Consider the following 22,906-nt stretch of genomic DNA (forward strand, 5'->3'; position numbering starts at 1 on the left):
TCATTCCCTAAATTCCACTTCCCAAGCAGCGCTCAAAATGTATGAAAAGATATCTGTTCCCAAACGCTTTAGACACGGAAAGAATGCTCTAACTTACACTTGAACCCAACCTAGTGTGGTGAACACAGTGGGTTACCACTTCTGAAGTGTAGGACTCAGTGGAATTTAGTAAATGTGATGAAGTGGAATAATACATTTCCTGTGGCTTGAGGCAGGATACAACATTGTTAAAACAAGAGCTAAAACACGATTAAAATGCATCCAACAAGATACAGGCCTGGTCACGGTACAGAAATGGCTTTGGTCGCCTTGGTAGATGACCTCCACAGAGAGCTCAACAGGGGGAGTGTGTCCTTGTTGGTTCTCCTGGACATCTCAGTGGCTTTTGATACCATTGACCATGGTCTCCTTCTGGGGTGGCTCTCCGGGTGTTGGGAACATTGCACTGCAGTGGCTCCGCTCCCTCCTGGAGGGTCACACCCAATTGGTGAAGCTGGGAGACACCTGCTCAGACCCCTGACCTTTGAACTGTGAGGTCCCACAAAGTTCCATTCTGTCTCCCATGCTTTTCAACATCTACCTGAAAACACTGGGAGAGGTCATCCAGAGTGTTGGAGTTGGGTACCATCTCTATGTAGATGACACTCAACTCTACTACTCTTTTCCGCCTAACTCCAAGGAAGCCTCCTGGATCCTGGACCAATGCCATGCTGAAGCTTACTCCAGACAAGTCAGAGGTCCATCATGGAGTCGATTGAGGTCTAGGGTGGCAACCTGATTGTTGTGTTTTGATACTGCTGTTACATTCTTGGTTTTAATTGTATGGCTTTTATTGTTTTGCTATGTATTTTAATTTTTGTACTTTGAATTCTCTGTTTATTCTGGGCTTGGTCCCCATGTAAGTTGCCCCAAGTCCCTTTGGGGAGATGGAGACAGGCTATAAGAATAAAATTGTTGTTGTTATTGTTGTTGTTGTTATACATAGCAAGAAACTCCAAGAGAAATATTATTTCATGTAATATTGGCAATTTTTCACTTTTATGGACTCCTGTGCACCAAACCCAAGTGAATGCAGAGGACTGACAGTAGTGGCCATCCATAGAATCCAAAAGTTAGAAGGGACCCCATGAGCTATCCAGTCCACCCCCTTCAAGACACAACTCGAGCCCTCCTGACAGATGGCTATCCAGCCTCTTTTTCAAAACCTCCAGAGAAGGAGACTCCTCTAAAGTCTGGAATAGAGCCGTTCAGCAGTGGAACTCTCTGCCCCGGAGTGTGGTGGAGGCTCCTTCTTTGGAAGCTTTTAAACAGAGGCTGGATGGCCATCTGTCAGGGGTGATTTGAATGCAACATTCCTGCTTCTTGGCAGGGGGTTGGACTGGATGGCGCATGAGGTCTCTTCCAACTCTTTGATTCTATGATTCTATGATTCTATGAAATCCCAGAGTGGAAATAATAATAATAATAATAATAATAATAATAATAATAATAACAACACTTTATTTGTACCCCGCTACCATCTCCCCAGGGGACTCGGTGCGGCTTACATGAGGCCAAGGCCACAATACATCAATAAACAGAACATCAATAAAATAAAACATCAATAAACAAAACAATGCAATATAAATCATAATCACATGAACAAAATAGACAAAAGCAATCAACAGTAACATATAAACATTTAAAACCAAAGGCCGGGCCAAATGTGATCAATTAAAATTAAAAAAATAGTGCTGATGTGAACCAGGTAGGATATAATTGGGATAGGAGTTTTAGAGAGAATGAGGGAATGCAGTCAATCCTAAGGCAGTAGTAAAGTGCATTTTGAGGACATAATGCTGAGAGTTTTCCTTATTCTGGGAATGCACACTGGAACAACCACGTTTTCAAGCTCCTCTTAAAGACTGCCAGAGTTGGGGCATGTCTTCTTTTTTTTTTTAATCGTGTCAGGAGCAACTTGAGAAACTGCAAGTCACTTCTGGTATGAGAGAATTGGCTGTCTGCAAGAACGTTGCCCAGGGGACGCCCGGATGATTTGATGCTTTTATCATCCTTGTGGGAGGCTTCTCTCATGTCCCCGTATGAGGAGCTGGAGCTGATAGAGGGAGCTCATCTGCCTCTCCCCGGATTCGAACCTGTGACCTGTCGGTCTTCGGTCCTGCCAGCACAGGGGTTTAACCCACTGCGCAACCGGGGGCTCCATGGGGCATGTCTGATGTCTCTGGGAAGTGAGTTCCAGAGTTGAGGGGCTACCACCGAGAAGGCCCTCTCCCTCGTCCCCACCAATTGTGCCTGCGAAAGAGGCATGAGCGTGAGCAGGGCCTCTCCAGATGATCGAAGAGATCGTGTGGGTTCATATACAGAGATGCGGTCACGCAGGTAGGCGGGTCCCAAACTGTCCAGGGCTTTGTAGGTAAGAACCTGCACCTTGAATTGGGACCGGAAAATGAACGGCAGCCAGTGGAACTCCTTAAACAGGAGGGTTGACCGCTCCCTGTAAGGAGCACCAGTTAGTAAGGAGCACCAGTTAGATATGGATGTCATTGCCTTCCTTCATCTGTCTGTCTGTCTGCCATGAGATCTTTTCTTTTTTTCTCACCATGTTGGTTTTGTCTCCCCCTTCTTTTCCTCTGTTACTCACTTCTTTCCTTTCTTGTGGACTTTCACTCACTCTTCTGCCATCCCACGCCTTCTCCTCGACCTCTTTCCCTGCTTCCTCCACCGCTGCTGCAGTAGACATTAAGGAGACTAAAGTCTTGCCCTGGCCACCACCGGTAGGACAACTCACGGAGAGTGGGGAAACCCTAGATCCAGAAGGTGATGACTTCTTTTGAACCCTACATCCCTTTGGCTTGAGACCCTTCTGCACTTGGATCATTTTCTTCTCCTTCTTCCCAATTCCCTTACGCAGAGACTCTACTTTTATGCAGTTCAAGCTGCTGGACCTCTTTAGGGGTGACATCCCAAAGGAGCTCTCCAAAGTGCTGAACTCCTTTGTGAACCCACCACAAAAGAACTATCCAATTACTGAAGTTGCAAAGAGTTGTCCTAAATTTTGAGCCTGTTCTGGAGATAGGCTTCAGCTCCTTGGAGCGCTCCTTTGGGATGCAGAGTTGCATGGGGGAAGCGTGCTGGGCCCATAATCATTGTCATGGTGATTATTCGGCCAAAGCACTGGTGTTTGTCAAATAAACTGGCAGCAAAAGTTTCTGCTCCAACTGAGAGACCTTATTTTTATTTATATTTCAACAATTTACAACAGAATCAAACTTACTCACCAGAGGTGATCCTCGAAAGAGAGAGTAATGGCGACCCTTGACATTTTATATTGTTCCTTATCAGCTCATTAATCCAAGCCCAGCCTATGGTAGTAACATGTTGTCTCGCGTCCTTTCTAGTCTTCACATGCTCTTCACATTCCAGCTAGTTCATGGCTGGCAGCATGAGTTTTTAAACTAACTTATGCAATCATCTATCTAAAACACTGACAATCCCAAAAGAAGTCCAGCAGCCTGAACTGCTTAAAAAATATGAAAAATATGGTGGGGAGGGACGGGACACTGGCACCTTGAGATGAAAACCATCAGCTACCACTATATTAGCAGGGGCTGATGGGAGTTGCAATTGAACAACATGGGGAAGACTGCCTTTTTTCTATCCAGCCTTTTACTTTTAAAACTAAATTCCCAAGCTGTGTCCTAACTCTCTTTCCTTGCCCACCTATTCATTTCTCTTGCATTTCTATTTCTCTCTACTCCTGTGTTTGTTACATTCATGACTGTTGGGCTGCATGCAAGGTTGGAGTCTGGCATGTTGTTGTTGTTTTTAGATTTATGCCCCGTTCTCCTCTCTTAAATGAGATTCAAAGCGGCTCACAACATTATTTAAAGCCTACAAGATATCACTATTAAAATGGAATTGTACCTAGAATTTTATTTTATATTTTATTTATTGTCTTATTGGTCTGAATATATGTGTTCAGACTGTTGTTTGTATTACACTGATATGCTGTAAGCCGCTTTGGATCCCATGAGGGAGAAAAGCGGGATATAAATAAAGATTTATTAGTATTATTACTATTACTAGGAGCCCCCGGTGGCGCAGTGGGTTTATTTATTTATTTATTTACAGCTTTTATTAGTATTATTACTATTACTAGGAGCCCCCGGTGGTGCAATGGGTTTATGTATGTATGTATTTATTTATTTACAGCTTTTATATTCCGCCCTTCTCACCCCGCAAGGGACTCAGGGCGGATTACAGCGTACACATATATGGCAAACATTCAATGCCAATTTTTGACATACAAACATATACAGACATACACAGAGGCTATTTAACTTTTTCTGGCCGCCAGGGGAGCTGTCGCTTTCATCGTCCATCTGCGACGCTGATGAAGCACTTCCGCATTGCCCGCATGCTTCCCCGCTGGAATGCTTTTCTGGAGTCTTCTTTATGGCCTCATAAATCAGTTAATTTAGCCTCCCCACACTTTTTAAGGTGGTACCTAATTTTCCTACTTCACAAATGCAACTGTCTTTCGGGTTGCAAAGGTCGACAACAGGCTACACACAATTGGTTGGAAACCCACTCCAACCCGGGCTGGCTTCGAACTCATGACCTTTTGGTCAGAGTGATCTTAATGCAGCTGACACTCAGCCAGCAGCGCCACAATCCCGGTTAAACACCTGTGCCGGCAGGACTGAAGACTGACAGAGTGTGGATGAGCTCCCTCTATCAGCTCCAGCTCTGTGTTGCAGGGACATGAGAGAAGCCTCCCACAAGGATGGTAAAACATCAAAACATCCGGGCGTTCCCTGGGCAACATCCTTGCAGATGGCCAATTCTCTCACACCAGAAGCAACTTGCAGTTTCTCAAGTGCGACTTGCAGTTTCTCAAGTTGCTCCTGACATGACAAAAATAAATAAATAAATTACTATTATTCCATACGAATCAATACAGTATCCTCCTCTGGAAAGATTGTAAGTCTTAGCCATCACAGCTAAGGGCAAGGAATGCTGGGAGGTGCAGTCCAACAGCATCTGGTAGGCTCCGCTATTCCCATCAGTGATACAAATCAATACAGTATCCTCCTCTGAACAGACTGCAGGTCCCATCAGCACTAGCTACCCTTAGCCAAGGGTAAAGAATGGTGGGAGTTGTAGTGTTGGAGAAATCTGCCTGTTACATTTGTTTTGAGTGTGACCAAAGGAAGAAAGGGAAAGCTCAATGTATTGTCGAAGGCTTTCATGGCTGGAATCACTAGGTTCTTGTAGGTTTTTTCGGGCTATAGGGCCATGTTCTAGAGGCATTTCTCCTGACATTTCGCCTGCATCTATGGCAAGCATCCTCTGAGGATGCTTGCCATAGATGCAGGCGAAACGTCAGGAGAAATGCCTCTAGAACATGGCCCTATAGCCCGAAAAAACCTACAAGAACCTAGAGGGAAAGCTGATTGGATTTCAATACTTTACTTTTTGTAAAATAGGGTGACAGATCAGCTCACGTTGAGTAAAATAAACTGTCACCTCCCTAGCATTTTACAAGCACAGTTATAGCATTTCACAAGCATGCGCAGAAGGCTAATCTAACAAAGGGATTTTACTAACTAATGCCATCCTTAAATGTGTACAGTCGTCTACAACTCATATTAATCACTAAACATTAAATCAGATGAGGTGTTCCATGATCCAAGTCATATATGTACTATCTAGTAGGCCAAATGTCATAGCTATTTACATTACCTGTCTCAACAGGTTCCGTTATTTACACAATCTTGCATTGCGATTTTTCCTAGTCAATTGTTAGATCAAATGTCAAACCGTTTGTCAACAATTTCAGGGGAAAAACAAGATTTTGAGTAAGGTGCCATCTGGGTAAGGGATCAAAAATACAAAGTACAGCCCTCACAGTAGTCCAAAAACATTTGGAATGCTAGGAACCATACTCTAACCACTAACTTTTTGTTGCCCTTCTGATGTTGTCTTCTCTTCTTCTCCCCGACCTGCTTCCCCTTCTATCCAAAATGCAGTGCAATTTGAGAGCCCAGAATGGGAGCGGACCTCTTCGGTGTCTTCCAAAGAGCGTTGGCGCCCACCAAAGCATCCAGCCGGTGTTTCCAAGTTTGGACGGTCCCAGAGCCCTGAACAGGGCCTTGTGGTGGCCGAGCGGGTTGACCCTTCATTGCCGCTGGAAAACCAAACGTGAGTTGTAGTGTGGGAGAGACATCGCATTGACACTGTAGAATGAATGCAGTTGGACACCACTCGGAACGGCCGTGGCTCAGTGCAATGGAATCCTGGGAGAGAAGGTGAAGGATCTTGTAAAACCACAACTCCCAAGATTTCATTGCATTGAGCCATATCAGTCCGAAGGCATTCCTTCTACAGCAGTTGTTCTCAACCTTCCTAATGCTGCAACACCTTAATGACCCGCTCACTATCATTTTATTTGGTTTACTGCTTTTTTTCTACTTCTCTTTATGTTTTGTGTATATTGTTTATATGCTTACATGTTTTATACTTTAATGCTATGTTGTTTATTTTATTGCAATTTGTATCTTATTTTATTGTAATCTGTTGTTCAGGCTTGGCCTCATGTAAGCTGCCCCGAGTCCCCATTGGGGGAGATGGTGGCGGGGTATATTATTATTATTATTATTATTATTATTATTATATAATTATTATAATTATTATAATTATTATAATTATTATAATTATTATAATTTTATTATTATCATTATTATTATTATTATTATTATTATTATTAATACAGTTCCTCATGTTGTGGTGACCCCCAACCATAAAATTATTTTCGTTGCTACTTCATAGCTGTAATTTTTCTGTTGTTATGAATCATAATGTAAATATCCTATATGTAGGGTTTATGTTCATTTACTGGACCAAATTTGGCACAAATACACTCGAAATTGAATACTGGTGGGATTGCAGGGTGGGGTTGGGAATTGATTTTGTCATTTGGACATTGTGGTTGCTGGGATTTATAGTTAACCTAAATCAAAAGGCATGCTGAACTCCACCATGATGGAATTGAACCAAACTGGGCACACAGAACTCGCATGACCAACAAAAAATACTGGAAGGGTTTGGTGGGCATGGACCTTGAGTTTTGGAGTTGAAGTTCACTTACATCCAGAGAGCACTGTGGACGCAAACAATGATAGATCTCGACCAAACTTGGCACAAATACTCAATATGATTAAATGTGAACAGGAGCTTGAGGAAAATAGACCTTGGCATTTGGGAGTTGTAGTTGCTGGGATTTATAGTTCACCTACAATCAAAGAGAATTCTGAACCCCACCAGTGATAGACTTGGGCCAGACTTCCCAACTTTCCATGCCTTTAAGGGACTCGCTGGTACGAGCCTCTCTCCAGCCTCACCTGCTCTCCCTTGCCCGCACATGTGCACCACGCTGCCATGTGCGAAGCATGCCTGCTCTCCCCCCACCCCACCTGAAGTCTCAGAAATAGCCCTCCCCTTGGCTGAGAGGCCAGCCAATCACAGCAGAGAAGGGCTTTTGGTGGGAGGATTCACCATCTGTTTCCAAAAAGGAAAAGGCAGAGAGATCTTCAGCCTTGTCTGCAAAGGACTTCCTAAGACCATAGTGTCTAGATCTAGGGAAGTAATGCTACGCCTCTATTCTGCTCTGGTTAGACCACACCTGGAATATTGTGTCCAATTCTGGGCACCACAATTCAAGAGAGATATTGACAAGCTGGAATGTGTCCAGAGGAGGGCGACTAAAATGATCAAGGGTCTGGAGAACAAGCCCCATGAGGAGTGGCTTAAGGAGCTGGGCATGTTTAGCCCGAAGAAGAGAAGGCTGAGAGGAGATATGATAGCCATGTATAAATATGTGAGAGGAAGCCACAGGGAGGAGGGAGCAAGCTTGTTTACTGCTTCCCTGGAGACTAGGACGCGGAACAATGGCTTCAAACTACAAGAAAGGAGATTCCATCTGAACATGAGGAAGAACTTCCTGACTGTGAGAGCCGTTCAGCAGTGGAACTCTCTGCCCCGGAGTGTGGTGGAGGCTCCTACTTTGGAAGTTTTTAAACAGGGGCTGGATGGCCATCTGTCAGGGGTGATTTGAATGCAATATTCCTGTTTCCTGGCAGGGGGTTGGACTGGATGGCCCATGAGGTCTCTTCCAACTCTTTGATGCTATGATTCTATGATCAGAAATATATGTTTTCTGATGGTCTTTGGCAACCCCTCGGAAATTTCCTCGGGACTTCTCTCCCCCGGGGTCCCAACCCCCAGGTCGAGAAATACTATTCTACAGAGTAGACGGTGGAGGTTTTTAATCCTCTGGATGAAAAGTGAATGTATTCAATACATCCCAATATGAAAGGCAATGGCTGTCCCAGTTCAAAAGAGAGGTGGTTTGCTGTCTTGCTCTTTTCTTGCCTTCTTTCTGACTCTAAAAGCCAAATCTGGGCCTCTTGCCAAAGGTTTCCATTTCCTGGCACGCTTCGATGGAGAACCTCTCTAATGCACAGACCGAGAATATATCCCCGTTGCTGTTTCCCGGGTGCATATTTTTCTTTTATGAACAAGAAAAATTCAATGGTGCGGCTGCTTTCTTCAATATGCTAAATCGGAAATTACAGTAGGCTCAAACAAGTCCCTGATCCAGGAATCCGAAATGCTCCAAAATAGGTCTGCATGGGTGGATGAGATAGGGAGACTGTTGTTCGCTGGTGGTTCGACGCACATGCAGGTTTTGTGCACAGAATTATTAAAAATATTGTGTACCATATGACCGCCAGGTAGTGTCTTGGAGAGATATATATGTTAAACAATGGTGGATTTTATGTTTTGTCTTGGGAACCCTCTCCAAGACATGTAGGCAAGTATTCCAAAATGTGTAACATGCACAGATATCTATAACAACAAATACAAAAACTGCAGATTTCAAATCACAATTTCTATATTAAAGGAAAATCTTCATTAAACGTAACGTGGGAACATTAGCACGACTAATTAGTAACTGTTTATAAATGAAAGATTGTTTATCAATATTTTGTCAACACAATGAAACTTAAGCTTCCAAAATAACAATTACTCTATACCAGGAGATTCTTCATTAGTACATGACATCAGAAATAGTAACTCAAATATTGTTAAATGCAATATAATGAGGTTTCAGCTTCCAAAATAACAATTTCTATGTCATAGAAGGTTCTTCATTGAAACATAATGTCAGGAACAGTAACACAACAAGGTCTCCCGGGTTGTTTCCCTTGTTTTGTAATATCTTCTTTGGGTGTTATTCTTATCTGTGATGCTTGAATTCACTAAATAAGAAATAAAGCAACATACAGACAATAGATATACTAAAATCCCCAAATTGACATAGTTTTGAAAAGGTTATTGATGCACACACTTGACTACTTACATTCTCATTAGTAGCTATTGGCTCTGTTGTAAGTTCCTATCTGCATTTATAGTCTTTGGATCCACTCGATAGGAAATAAGGCAATATTTAACAATATTTGAGTTACTATTTCTGACATCATGTACTTATGAAGAATCTCCTGGTATATAGTAATTGTTATTTTGGAAGCTTTAGTTTCATTGTGTTCACAAAATATTGATAAACAATATTTCATTAATAAACAGTTACTAATTAATCGTGTTAATGTTCCCACGTTGCGTTTAATGAAGAATTTCCTGTAATATAGAAATTATGATTTGCAATCTGCAGTTTTTGTATTTAAGTACTAGCCGTCCCCTGCCACGCATTGCTGTGGCCCAAATTGGGGTTCTGTGTGGGAGGTTTGGCCCAATTCTATCGTTGTTGGGGTTCAGAATTCTCTGTGATTGTAGGTGAACTATAAATCCCAGCAACTACAACTCTCAAATGTCAAGATTCTATTTTCCCCAAACTCCACCAGTGTTCACATTTGGGCATATTGAGTATTCGTGCAAAGTTTCGTCCAGATCCATCGTTATTTGAGTCCACAGTGCTCTTGGGGTGTAGGTGAACTACAGCTCCCAAACTCAAAGTCAATGCCCACCAAACCCTTCCAGTATTTTCTGTTGGTCGTGGGAGAACTGTGTGCCAAGTTTGATTCAATTCCATCGTTGGTGGAGTTCTGAATGCTCTGTGATTGTAGGGGAACTATAAATCCCAGCAACTACAACTTCCAAATGTCAATATTCTATTTTCCCCAAACTCCACCAGTGTTCACATCTGGGCATACTGAATATTCGTGTATAGTTTGGTCCAGATCCATCATTGTTTGAGTCCACAGTGATCTCTGGATGTAGGTGAACTACAACTCCAAAACCAAAGGACACTGCCCACCAAACCCTTCCAGTATTTTTTTGGTTGGTCATGGGAGAACTGTGTGCCAAGTTTGGCCCAATTCCATTGTTGGTGGGGTTCAGAATGCTATTTGATTGTAGGTGAACTATAAATCCCAGCAACTACAACTCCCAAATGACAAAATCAATTTTTTTGAGTGAAGGACATACATTGGGTTGTTAGGTGCCTCGTGTCCAAATTTGGTGTCAATTCATCCAGTGGTTTTTGAGTTCTGTGAATACCACAAACTAACATTACATTTTTATTTATATAGATTCCAAAATCCCAAAAGCGATATCTGAATACGAAACACTTCTAGTCCCATGCATTTCAGATAAGAAGTGCTCAACCTGGGCCATTCAAGTTTGGTCCAGATCCATCATTGTTTGGGTTCATAGTGCGCTCTGGATGTAGGTAAACTACAACTCCTATAAATCCCTCCAAAGACTTCCAATATATTTCGTTAGTCATGGGGGTTCTATGTGCCAAGTTAGTTCCAGGTCCATTGTTGGTGGAGTTCGGAGTGCTCTTAGACTGCAGGTGAACTACAACTCCTATAAATCATGGTGAATTCTCCCCAAACTTCTCCAGTATGTTCAATTGCTGATCAATTCCTCTGTTTGCTGTGCACCATAGGGAAGGGTAGGAAAGGGTTAAGGGAGAGGTAGTGGGCGGAATCATACAAATTCCACACCAATGGAGAGAGTCAGAAACACTGGGATGTCTGTGGTGGAGGAAACACAGAAAATCTAGGATGAAATTTGAAAGCCTTCACTTGGGTGGTGGGCAGTATAGTATTTGTGGAGGACATTGCAAAGGCTTTTGGACATATTTGTGGCACTCACTATAACCTGCAATGTCACTGGAGGGAGGGCAATTGGTGTCTCCTGAGTAGGGGGAGCTGTAAGTGGACACCCCGCCACAAACACACATACACATTTTCTTCACTTTTATTATGTGTATAGATAGATAGATAGATAGATAGATAGATGGATGGATGGATGGATGGATGGATGGATGGATGGATGGATGGATAGATAGATAGATAGATAGATAGATAGATAGATAGACAGACAGATAGTCCTTTTATGTAGAACCACTGAAGGTTATTTATTTTGTTATCATTGCCTTCAGTCACAGTTCAAAACATATTATTCTCTGTGCTTTATTCAACTGTTCAAACGTAGTTATTAACCTTCTTATTATTTCACTGCACATCCCATGAAGAACTGTTGATGTTTTAATTAGCCTCCTCTCGATGTAATTTGTCTGGTTTGCCACTATTGACCAATATTATTGGAAAAAACTGCGCACATAGAGGCTGCAATAAATCCTAATTTTTCATCTGCTGAAAAACACCATCTGATGGATGAGGGAACAGAAAAAGAGATATCCATTGCCTTGCTCGACCTGATCAATACTGGTGCCTCATATTATTTATGAACCTTGGAAATTTCTATGTTAATCAATCTAAGCCAGTGGTTGTCAACCTGGAGGTTGGGACCTCGGGGGTGACGGGTGACAGAGAGAAAACATGTATTTCTGATGGTCTTAGGAACCCCTTTGGCAGAGAAGGCTGAAGATCTCTCCACCTGTCCTTCTCTACCTTTTTGGAAACAGATGGCGAATCCTCTCACCAAAAGCCCTTCTCCTGCTGTGATTGGCTGGCCTCTCAGCTGGTCTCTCAGCCAAGGGGAGGGCTGTTTCTGAGACTACAAGTGGGGAGGGGAGAGCAGGCGTGTTTGGCGCATTGGCAGCATAGTGCTGCCAATGATGATGATGATGATTATTATTATTATGTGTACACAGAACAAAACAATTTTACGTATTTATCTGCTCCTTCCTTAAATAATAATTGGCTGCTGTGTTTCCAATTATAGCAGTTAGAAAGGTGGAAATTTATTTATTTATTTTTAATTAACATCTATATTCAACCACTTGCCCGACTGGTGCGAAGCTTTGGGCTTGAGTGCCACCAGTACGCTGACGACACTCAGCTCATCTGAGGATGGAGGGCCGGCTGGACTCAGTACCCGAAAATTTCCATCAGTGCCTTGAGGCCGTTACTGGATGGCTGCGTGCCAGCAGGTTGAGGGTGAACCCAGCGAAGACGGAGATCTTTTGGCTGGGCTGTCCGGGTGGAAGGGAGATCCAGCTGCCTACCCTGGATGGCGAGACACTACGTCCGTCATCTTCTGTAAAAAGTCTTGGCGTCTTATTGGACTCGCTGCTCACAATGGAGGCCCAGGTCTCTGTTGTGAGCAGATCTGTGTATTTCCATCTGCGTCAGGCTAGGCGACTGGCTCCCTACCTATCTAGGAACGACCTGGCTACGGTGATCCAGGCGACGGTCATCTCGAGGCTTGACTACTGTAACGCCCTCTACATTGGCCTTCCTTTGTCAGTGATCCGGGAACTGAAGCTGGTGCAAAATGCGGCGGCTCATCTTCTCGCCGGGGTGCCGCCGAGGTGTCGTATTACCCCAATTCTCCAACAGCTGCACTGGCTTCCGATTGAGTACCGGATCACTTTCAAGGTGCTGGTACTAACCTTTAAGGCCTTATATGATCTGGGGCCGGTGTACCTAAGGGCCTGCTTATCCCCCTACCAACCCCAGAGATTACTCCGGTCTGAAGACCAAAATCTGCTTGCAGTCCCTAACATCCGGACTTATCATTTGTCATCTACTAGGCATAGAGCCTTCTCGATCGTGGCCCCTTATTTATGGAATGCCTTGCTGGTTGAAACTCGAACCATCCAAGACCTACTTGCTTTTTAGAAAGCCTGTAAAACCTTTCTTTTCCGGCAAGCTTTTGATAGGTGAACAATCCAGGATATGCCTGTTTTCGCTGCCTATTGTTATTGTTATGGTCATTTTAAAGCTAATTGTATTGTTTTAATCTGTTCCTGTAAACCGCTCCGAGCCAAATTGGGAGTAGCGGTATACAAGTTAAATAAATAAATAAAATTTTATTAGGGTTTTTTTTCCCATACAATAAAAGAGGGGGAACAATCAAGTGTATAGGAAAGTAGAGTCCACAGTGCTCTCTGGATGTAGGTGAACTACAACTCCAAAACTCAAGTTCAATGCCCACCAAACCCTTCCAGTATTTTCTGTTGGTCATTGGAGTTCTGTGTGCTAAGTCTGGTTCAATTCCATCATTGGTGAAGTTTAGAATGCTCTTTGATTGTAGGTGAACTATAAATCTGAAAGACCTTGTCAAGCTGCAATTTCCCCAATCCCATAACGCTGAGCCATGGCAGGGAAAGTGGTGTCAAATGACATTGGGCCTACAATTTAGCATGAAAACTGTCAGGCAATAACCCATTTCACCCCCTCTCTCTGGTGGTTTCTTTTGATTTTAATAATAATACTTATTGAAAGGAAAATAATGTAATGGCAATGATAGTATGGACAAACAGATGACGTTTCTCCTTTGGGAGAGGAAAAGTGGGATATAAATAAATATAATTATGATGATAATGATTATGAAAATAAGGATACCCGGCGGTGCTCGGGTTATTTGAAAAGGGCACAGTTTGTTTTGGGCTGTTAGTTCATATAATAATAATATTTCTTTATATGGCCAGTCATATGACCATTTCAAAATAGAACACGGGTAAAAAACAAGGCAAAAAGGTGAGGACATAGCATTTACTTAATTAGTAACACTATTTATTAGGAAAAAGTCAGTCCTTGATTTCATTTTTTGTGAATGCTCCCATTAGAAAATACACAACGATGTGGGTGAACTGTAGTTCCCAGAATCGTGGGTCAATCCTCTCCAAAGCAGGCCTGTATGCACAGTTGGCCATGTTGTGTGTGTGTGCCAAGTTTGGTCCAGGTCCATCTTCGGTTGGTCTCAGTGCTCTCTGGATAAGGGTGAACTACAACTCCCATATGCCAAGGGCAGTCACCTCCAAATCCTGCCGATATTTACAGTTGGCCAGGGAGCCGCAAGGAGTTTGTAATGTATTAATAGATCTATCCAACTCCGAGACAGGTTCACTAATACATTCAGAGGCGGCCCTAGGTAATTTTCAATGGTAAGCAAACAGTATTTTGCCCCCCCCCCCTCCAACCAATCATTGATATATATTTTCTGTTCGTCGTGGGAGTTCTGTGTGCCATATTTGGTTCAATTCCATCATTGGTGGAGTTCAGAATGCTCTTTGATTGTAAGTGAACTATACATCCCAGTCACTACACTTGCCACACTTGCTCCCTTGCCTGGCCCGCTTTGGGTCCGGAAGCGTGCCTGAAGACCCCAGCGTGTGCACCAAAAGTCACCTCTTCTCCTGACTTTCTCCTCAGCCATTGGGACCGAGAGAGAGAGAGAGAGAGAGAGAGAGAGAGGTGGAGATGCCCACCTTTCCTGAAGGTAGGCGCAAAAACAAAGGAGGGAGCGGAGGTGGGAGATACCTCCAGCTGGAGGGGCTCTCTCTCTCTCTCTCTCTCTCAGTCCCAATGGCTGAAGAGAAAGTCAGGAGAAGAGGCGACTTTTGGTGCGCATGCTGGGGTCTTCAGACACGCCTCCGGACCCGAAGCGGGCCAGGCACGGCGGCTCCGCCCCTTGGCCCACCCGCGGATTGGGGAGAAGAGGCGGGTGGAGCGCCGGGGGATCGGGAAAGGGAGCTGGTCATGTGGAAGGGATCGAACATGGAGAACGATTGAGCACCAGCTCTGCTCGCGCACCCGGTGGCCGGGTGGAGCAGGAACAAGAGGGGCTAGGCGAGGTTCAAGGGCCCGGCCCCTTTGGGAAGAGGATCGCCCAGCAGTGAGGCAAGAAAGCCAAGACTCCCCCCGGACTGCTAGAACTGTTGTGAGCTGAGGGGGCGCTCCTCAAGTGGCAGTCGAGGGGCATTTACAGAGGCACCTCTGTGCCCCTGTCAAAAAAAAAGTGTTCTGCGACCGCTTAATTCGCGTAATGGACGAGCCGCCCCTGAATACATTACAACCACAATGCATTGTATCGCATCAGCCATTGGATTGCATCAGCCAGTGACACTGCAATGCGGCATTACGTTTACCAATATTTCTCACCTCTCCCTGCAAACAGGTGGTTTCATGGAACCATTAGCCGCGCTGACGCCGAGTCCCTCTTGACCCTTTGCAAAGAAGGCAGTTACTTGGTCCGGAACAGTGAAACCAGCCGCAATGACTTCTCCCTCTCGCTTCGGTAAGATGCCCTTGTCCTTTCCTGTCTCCTTTTGGCCATGGTTGCCCTTCCTCTGGGCTTTGTAGATGAGGATCTTAAAGTAAAGGCAGCGCATCCAGCATCTTTTCCATGGTGACCCCCAATAACAACAACAGTCGAGGCTGGTGCCTTCCATGTCAGACCTTTGACCTTCTTTGATCACCTTCCCATTGTGCATGTGGCAGAGCTCAGACCGCATTGTAAGTGATTTATGGTTTGCTCTTGTCCACACCCAAACTCCACTTTGGGGCCCCATTTCGTAAGATTGTCTCTGCACCTTGTTGTGACTCAGCTGGAACCACAGAGTGCCTCTGATGAGGATGATGGGATTCAGGATCACAATCTGGTTCAAAATGTCCCTGTTATAGTCAATGAGGAACAGGGTGTGGAAGTTCAGTTTCCCACAGCAAGAGATGAGTTTGTTCATACTGAAACTAGCCAGGTGCAAGTGCAAATTGACTCAGAAAAGGAGGAAAATTCTCAGCCTGATAATGAGCAGGAAGACAAACTGGATAACACTAACGAACAGACTGACCTTGACGAAATGTGAACCTTAGATCGAGCTGACTGTTTGGAATTCAGAGTTCGAAGTGGGTTTGGACTGGATGGCCCTTGGGGCCCCTTTCAATATGATGATTCTATAATTTTTGATAATAGATAGTCATGAGAGAGAGAGAATTTGTTTGTGTATTTCTGCATGGGTTGGACTGGATGACCCTTGGAGTCCCTTCCAAATGTATGATTCCCCAAATATATTATTTACACCCCACCTTGGAACAGTAAAGTTCAGAATCAATTGCAGAGTGGATTCTCCATTGCATATGCCAGAATCTCTCAGGGAAGACGGAGAACACCAAAGCGACATCTGAGTTACTATCCGAAATGAAAGGTCAGGTCTCTGCATGATCATTTCTCTCCGTCTCTATATAGCCTTCGGTGTATAGCTTTGGTGTCACAGAGCCGCGTCCTTTGGCAGCTGGGCTTGGCCTGACATTAAAAGTCGCCCCTTCCCTCTGGCGCCAATCCGACACTCAGCTGATGATCTACGACAGGCCTTTTTCCACGGCATTGGAAAGGAGGAATAACACGGGGCCTTTACCCACTCTAGGATTTTTTGGAAATCTTTAAGCAGCAGCTGGATGGCCATCTGTCAGGAGTAATCAGACGGTGCCTTCCTTTATGGCAGAAGGGGGTTGGAAGGGATGGCCTTTGGGGGATTCCTACCAATTCTAGGATTCTACAATTCTATGAGTATATCTTTGGAAGTTTTGAAACAGAAGCTGGATGGCCATCTGTCAGGAGGGCTTTGATTGTGCCTTCCTTAATGACAGAATGGGGTTGGACTGGATGACCCTTGGAGATCCCTTCCCACTCTAGAATTCTATGATTCTATAGCGTGATTTCTCCACGGAAATGCTAATATCAATGAGGCTGGATAGCCATCTGTCAGGAGGGCTTTGTTTATGTCTTCCTTAATGGCAGAATGGGGTTGGACTGGATGACCCTTGGAGATCCCGTCCCATTCTCGAATTCTGTGATTCTATACCCCTATTTCTCCACAGACATGCTAATATCAATGAGGCTGGATGGCCATCTGTCGGAAGGGCTTTGATTGAGTCTTTCTTAATGGCAGAATAGGGTTGGACTAGATGACTCTTGGAGATCCCTTCCCACTCTAGAATTCTATGATTCTATAGGGTGATTTCTCCACGGACCTGCTAAGATCTGAGGCTGGATGGCCATCTGTCGGAAGGGCTTTGATTGAGTCTTTCTTAATAGCAGAATGGGGTTGGACTGGATGACCCTTGGAGATCCCTTCCCACTCTAGGATTCTATTATTCTATACCCTCATTTCTCCATGGACCTGCTAAGATCTGAGGCTGGATAGCCATCTGTTGGGAGGGCTTTGATTGTGTCTTCCGTTATGGCAGAATGGGGTTGGACTGGATGACCCTTGGAGATCCCTTCCTGCTCTAGCATTCTATGATTATATAGTATGATTTCTCCATGGACCTGCTAAGATCTGAAGCTGGATGGCCATCTGTCAGGAGGGCTTTGATTGTGTCTTCCGTTATGGCAGAATAGGGTTGGACTGGATGACCGTTAGAGATCCCTTCCCACTCTAGAATTCTATGATTCTATAGTGTGATTTCTCCACGGACAAGCTAATATCAATGAGACTGTATGGCCATCTGTCGGGAGGGCTTTGATTATGTCTTCCTTCACGGCCGAATGGGGTTGGACTGGATGACCCTTGGAGATCCCTTCCCACTTTAGGATTCTATGATTCTATAGCCTTATTTCTCCACGGACCTGCTAATACCTATGAGGCTGGATAGCCATCTGTTGGGAGGGCTTTGATTGTGTCTTCCTTCATGGCAGAAAGGGGTTGGACTGGATGACCTTTGGAGGCCCATTCCAACTATATGACTCTATGATTCCTTCTCCTGCCTTTGGATATGTTGGCTATCCACGCGGGTGTTTGACTCTTTGCCTTTTTTCCTCTCCCGCCACAGGAGCAGCCAAGGCTTCATGCACATGAAGTTCACCCGGACCAAGGAGAACAAGTTCATCTTGGGCCAAAACAGCGCCCCGTTCGACAGTATCCCGGAAGTCATCCACTACTACACATCCCAGGAGCTGCCAGTCAAAGGGGTGGACCACTTTGCCTTGCTTTATCCAGTGGCCATCCAGACTCTGTGACGGGTGCTGTTTTTGGCCTCAGACTTTGCAGAAGTCCGAGAACGGTTTTTGATCCAAAGAGACTCGGCGCGATGATCCTCCAGACCGAGGACAATCCCTTCCTGTTCCCTCATTTCCCCTGATTTCCAAGCAATAATGGTGTCAACATGCTTCCAAACAGCCCATCTATCATCCCAAATTCCCTTTTTCGAAGTTATTGCTATCCTTTCTTCCCTGGTTTGTTGGAAGGCTGACATAACTTTGCTCGCTGCTGAATGATCGTCAGTAAGGTCTTGCAAAGTGTACTGGAGCCTTATTGCAGAATGCACAGGAAACACAGCTGGAAAAGACCCCCAAAAGAGCCCCTTCTGCCACAATCAAAGCCCTCCCGACAGATGGCCATCCAACCTCATAGACATTAGAAGGTTTGTGGAGAAATTGGGCAATAGGGTAATAATAATAATAATAATAATAATAATAATAATAATATACTTTATCTATATTCCACTCTATCTCCCCAATGGGAATCTGAGCGGATTACAGAATGCATATATGGCAAACATTCAATGCTGTTAACAACAACAACAGACAGTACACAGACAGAGGCCAAGGCTTCCCTCTTTTCAACGCCAGCATCTGGATGCTGTGCTCAACTCCTGTCATGGGGAGGTGCTCTTTTTCCATTTTCCATGCCAAGGAGCCTGTTGTCCATAGACGCCTTCCTGATCAAATTGCTGGTATGTCTGCATGGGTGCCTTTTACCTTCCTGCCAAAGCGGTACCTATTGATCTACTCACATTATTATTTTCAAACTGCTAGTTAGGCAGGAGCTAGAGCTTCCAGCAGGAGCTCACCCCACCCGCAGCTTGAACTACCATCTTCCAGTCAGCAAGATATTCTGCAAGCTGGTGGTTTAACCCACTGTGCCCAGTGGAGTTCTCCAAAGTAAATAACCCACTTAGGGATAGCGCAGCTGAGCTCCCCAAAGTGAAGAACCTGCTTAGGGATACCCCAATGGAGCTCTTCAAAGGGATTAACAAAATTAGGAACACCTCAATGCAGCTCTCCAAAGGGAAAAACCCACGTAGGGATACCCCAAGCATGTCTGCATGGGTGCCTTTTACCTTCCCGCCAAAGCGGTACCTATTGATCTACTCATATTATTATTTTCAAACTGCTAGTTAGGCAGGAGCTAGAGCTTCCAGCGGGAGCTCACCCCACCCGTGGCTTGAACTACCAATCTTCCAGTCAGCAAGATTATCTGCAGCTGGTGGTTTAACCCACTGTGCCCAGTGGAGTTCTCCAAAGTAAATAACCCACTTAGGGATAGCGCAGGTGAGCTCCCCAAAGTGAAGAACCCGCTTAGGGATACCCCAATGGAGCTCTTCAAAGGGATTAACAAAATTAGGAACACCCCAATGCAGCTCTCCAAAAGGAAAAACCCAAGTATGCCTGCTAGTTAGGCAGGAGCTAGAGCTTCCAGCGGGAGCTCACCCCACCCACGGCTTGAACTACCAATCTTCCAGTCAGCAAGATATTCTGCAAGCTGGTGGTTTAACTCACTGTGCCCAGTGGAGTTCTCCAAAGTAAATAACCCACTTAGGGATAGCGCAGCTGAGCTCCCCAAAGTGAAGAACACAATTAGGGACACCCCAATGCAGCTCTCCAAAGTGAAGAACCCACTTAGAGACACCCCAATGCTGTTCTCCCAAGCGAAGAACACACTTAGGGATAGCCCAGTGCAGCTCTCCAAAGTGAAGAACTCACTTAGGAACACCCCAATGGAGGGCTTCAAGTTGACAAACCCATTTAAGGATACCCCACTGAAGCTTCCAAAGGTGACAAAGCCGTTTACGAACATCCCAATGGTGCTCTCCAAGACCCTGAAGCCTTTGAGGGATAGCAATGGCGTTCTCCAAGGTGATAAACCCATTTAGGTAGGTATACCATAAGGGTGCTTTCCAAGGTGCCCAACTCATTTGAGGACACCTCAGTTAAGTTCTCGAAGACAATGAACCAATTTAGAGATACCACAAGGAAGCTCTCCAAAAAAAGTTGGGATATCAGTGGAGCTCACCAAGGCACTGGACCCATTTAGGGACACTCAAATGAAACTCTCGAAGGTGCTGAACCCATTTAGTGACACCCTAATGGACCTCTCCAAGGTGCTGGATATATAATGAGGCCAACCCTAAGAAATAATATAATAATATACTTTATTTATATTCTGCTCTATCTCCCTGAGGGGAATCATAGCGGATCACAGAATACATATTGTATATGGCAAACACTCAATGCAGTTATACAATTAACAACAAAAAAGACAGTACACAGACAGAGGCAAAGGCTTCCACCTTTTCATCTCTGAACACAACACAACACTGACTTCTAAAATGGAGTCTCGGTCTGAATAGCCCCAGATCACATGGTCTGCAGTCCCTCCCACAGCCCCAAACAACATAGAGTTAAGGGAAAATTGCAACCAATAGGGATACACAATGTGGGTTGAATAGGCCGCAGATAGCATAGCATGGGACTAAAATATTGATAAAGAGTGCTTCCCAATAGCTCCCATACATCCTGGAAAAAAGTAACTAATAATAATAATAATAATAATAATAATAATAATATACTTTATTTATATTCTACTCTATCTCCCCGAGGGGACTTACGGAATACATATATGGCAAACATTCAATGCTATTATGCAATTAACAACAAAGACAGACAGTACACAGACAGAGGCAAAGGCTTCCCCCTTTTCATGTCCGGCATCTGAAGGCTGTGTTTGACTCCGGCCATGGGAAAGCTCTCTTGTTCCATTTTCTATGCCAAGGAGCCTGTTCTCTGTGGACACCTTCCTGATCGAATTGCTGGCATGTCTGCATGGTGCCTTTTATCTCCCCACCAAAGCAGTGCCTATTGATCTACTCACATTATTGTTTTTGAACTGCTAGGTAGGCAGGAGCTAGTGCTGAAGGTGGGAGCTCACCCCAATCCACGGCTTTGAACTGCCAACCTTTCAGTCAGCAAGATTGTCTGCAGCTGGTGGTTTAGTCCACCCATAAAGTTATAGAATCGTAAGGGATGCCCAAGGGCCATCCAGTCCAACCTGCTTCTGCCAAGTGGAAAGACACAATCAAAGCCCTCCCGACAGATGGCCATCTGTCGAGAAATCCCCAAAGAAGGAATCCCAAAGGGTCAGAGTATCTTCCTGTGTCGAACAATTCTCACCCCTCGCAATAAGAACACCCGTTCCAGGATTTACAAGAACTCTCTTGGAGATCGCCTTCAAACCCAATGGAAAACTGAAAGGATCCACCGGCCAACACATTTTGGAGATACCAATTAGTATAATACATGTTTTCAGTCTGGGGTTTGAACCCTCTGCTTGTCTCTCTTCTCTCCACCTTTGTCCTATGTTTCCTCTGTATGTGAAGCTGTTTCTTCTGTCCTGTGTGTTTTTTCTGGTGCAATATATCCCTCCTGCTCCCCAAATCCCTTGGCATTATGGTGTTGCCTTTCGATTAAAGTCTTCAATCCATGTGGCCTTCTGATTGTTTTCCACCAATATATATCATATCCAGTGTGATATCGTGCCCTTCTGGGCTGGATGAAGAAGAGGACAGTGTCGGCATCCAGGGAAGTCATTGTAGTCTTCGGTTGTATCACCTAGAATATAAGATGGAGATTTATTTATCATTTATCATGTCAGAAGTGAATAGAGAATATAGTTATAATCTGCATCTGCTTGTCCGATTTTGTGGGATTCCTTCCGACTTGTTCTTCCTGAGGACGTGGAGGAGGTCCTCGGTGCTGTGAGGGCAACCACGTCGGCCCTGGACCCTTGCCCGTCTTAGCTAATTAAATCAGCCAGGGATGGGTTGATTGATTGGTTTGTGTTGATCATTAATGCATAGTTGGAGCAGGGGATTTTTCCATCCCGATTAAAACAGGCTGTGGTCCGACCACTCCTGAAAAAGACTTCCCTTGACTCCACGGTGCTGAGCAACTACAGACCAATCTCCAACCTTCCTTTTTTGGGCAAGGTGCTGGAGCGGGTGGTCACCTCTCAGCTCCAGGGCTTTCTGGATGACATCAACTATCTGTACCATTCACAGTCTGGTTTCAGGCCTGGCCACGGCACCGAGACGGCTTTGGTCACCTTGGTGGATGACCTCCACAGGGAGCTGGACAGGGGAAGTGTGACCCTGCTGGTTCTCTTGGATATTTCAGCAGCTTTCGATACCATTGATCATGGTATCCTTCTGGGACGACTCTCTAGTGGTTCGTCTAGTGGTTTTTGAGTTCTGTTAATCCCACAAACGAACATTATTTTTTTTAATTTATATATAGATTATTATTTTGAGAAATAGCTAAAGGACCTGGAGAAAAGAAGAGTACAGTCAGCTCCATATCCATAATGATGTGTCCATGGATTCATACAGGTAAAGGACTCCAAAGGTCATCCAATCCAACCCCCTTCTGTCATGTGGGAAGACACAATCAAAGCACTCCCAACAGATGGCCATCCAGTCCAACTTCCTTCTGCTAGGCATGGACACAATCAAAGCCCTCCTGAGAGATGGCCATCTGGCCTCTGCTTCAAAACCGCCAGAGAAGAAGACTTCATCACACTTCTTTCAGGGTGAAAGTGCTCTTCCTAATGTTTCAGTGGAATTTCTTTTTC

The 22,906-nt window shown here is 44.6% G+C and overlaps 1 protein-coding gene across 5 annotated transcripts in view; it reads left to right on the forward strand.

Moving 5' to 3' along the window:
* SHD (Src homology 2 domain containing transforming protein D) overlaps positions 1-21,760 on the forward strand; it is a 65,441-nt gene extending 43,681 nt beyond the window's left edge. For 3 of the 5 annotated variants that reach the window (XM_060784952.2, XM_060784951.2, XM_060784953.2), the window contains 4 exons: positions 2,734-2,817; positions 6,033-6,204; positions 15,397-15,516; positions 18,051-21,760. In XM_060784952.2, coding sequence (XP_060640935.2) covers positions 2,734-2,817; positions 6,033-6,204; positions 15,397-15,516; positions 18,051-18,237 — 563 coding nt within the window. In that variant the 3' untranslated portion in view covers positions 18,238-21,760. The remainder of the gene's footprint in view (positions 1-2,733; positions 2,818-6,032; positions 6,205-15,396; positions 15,517-18,050) is intronic. The other 2 variants (XM_060784954.2, XM_060784955.2) reach the window with 2 other exon arrangements.
* Positions 21,761-22,906: the final 1,146 nt, after the last annotated feature.

This window comes from Anolis sagrei, chromosome X (genome assembly GCF_037176765.1).
Source record: "Anolis sagrei isolate rAnoSag1 chromosome X, rAnoSag1.mat, whole genome shotgun sequence".
NCBI classification, from domain to species: Eukaryota; Metazoa; Chordata; class Lepidosauria; order Squamata; family Dactyloidae; genus Anolis; species Anolis sagrei.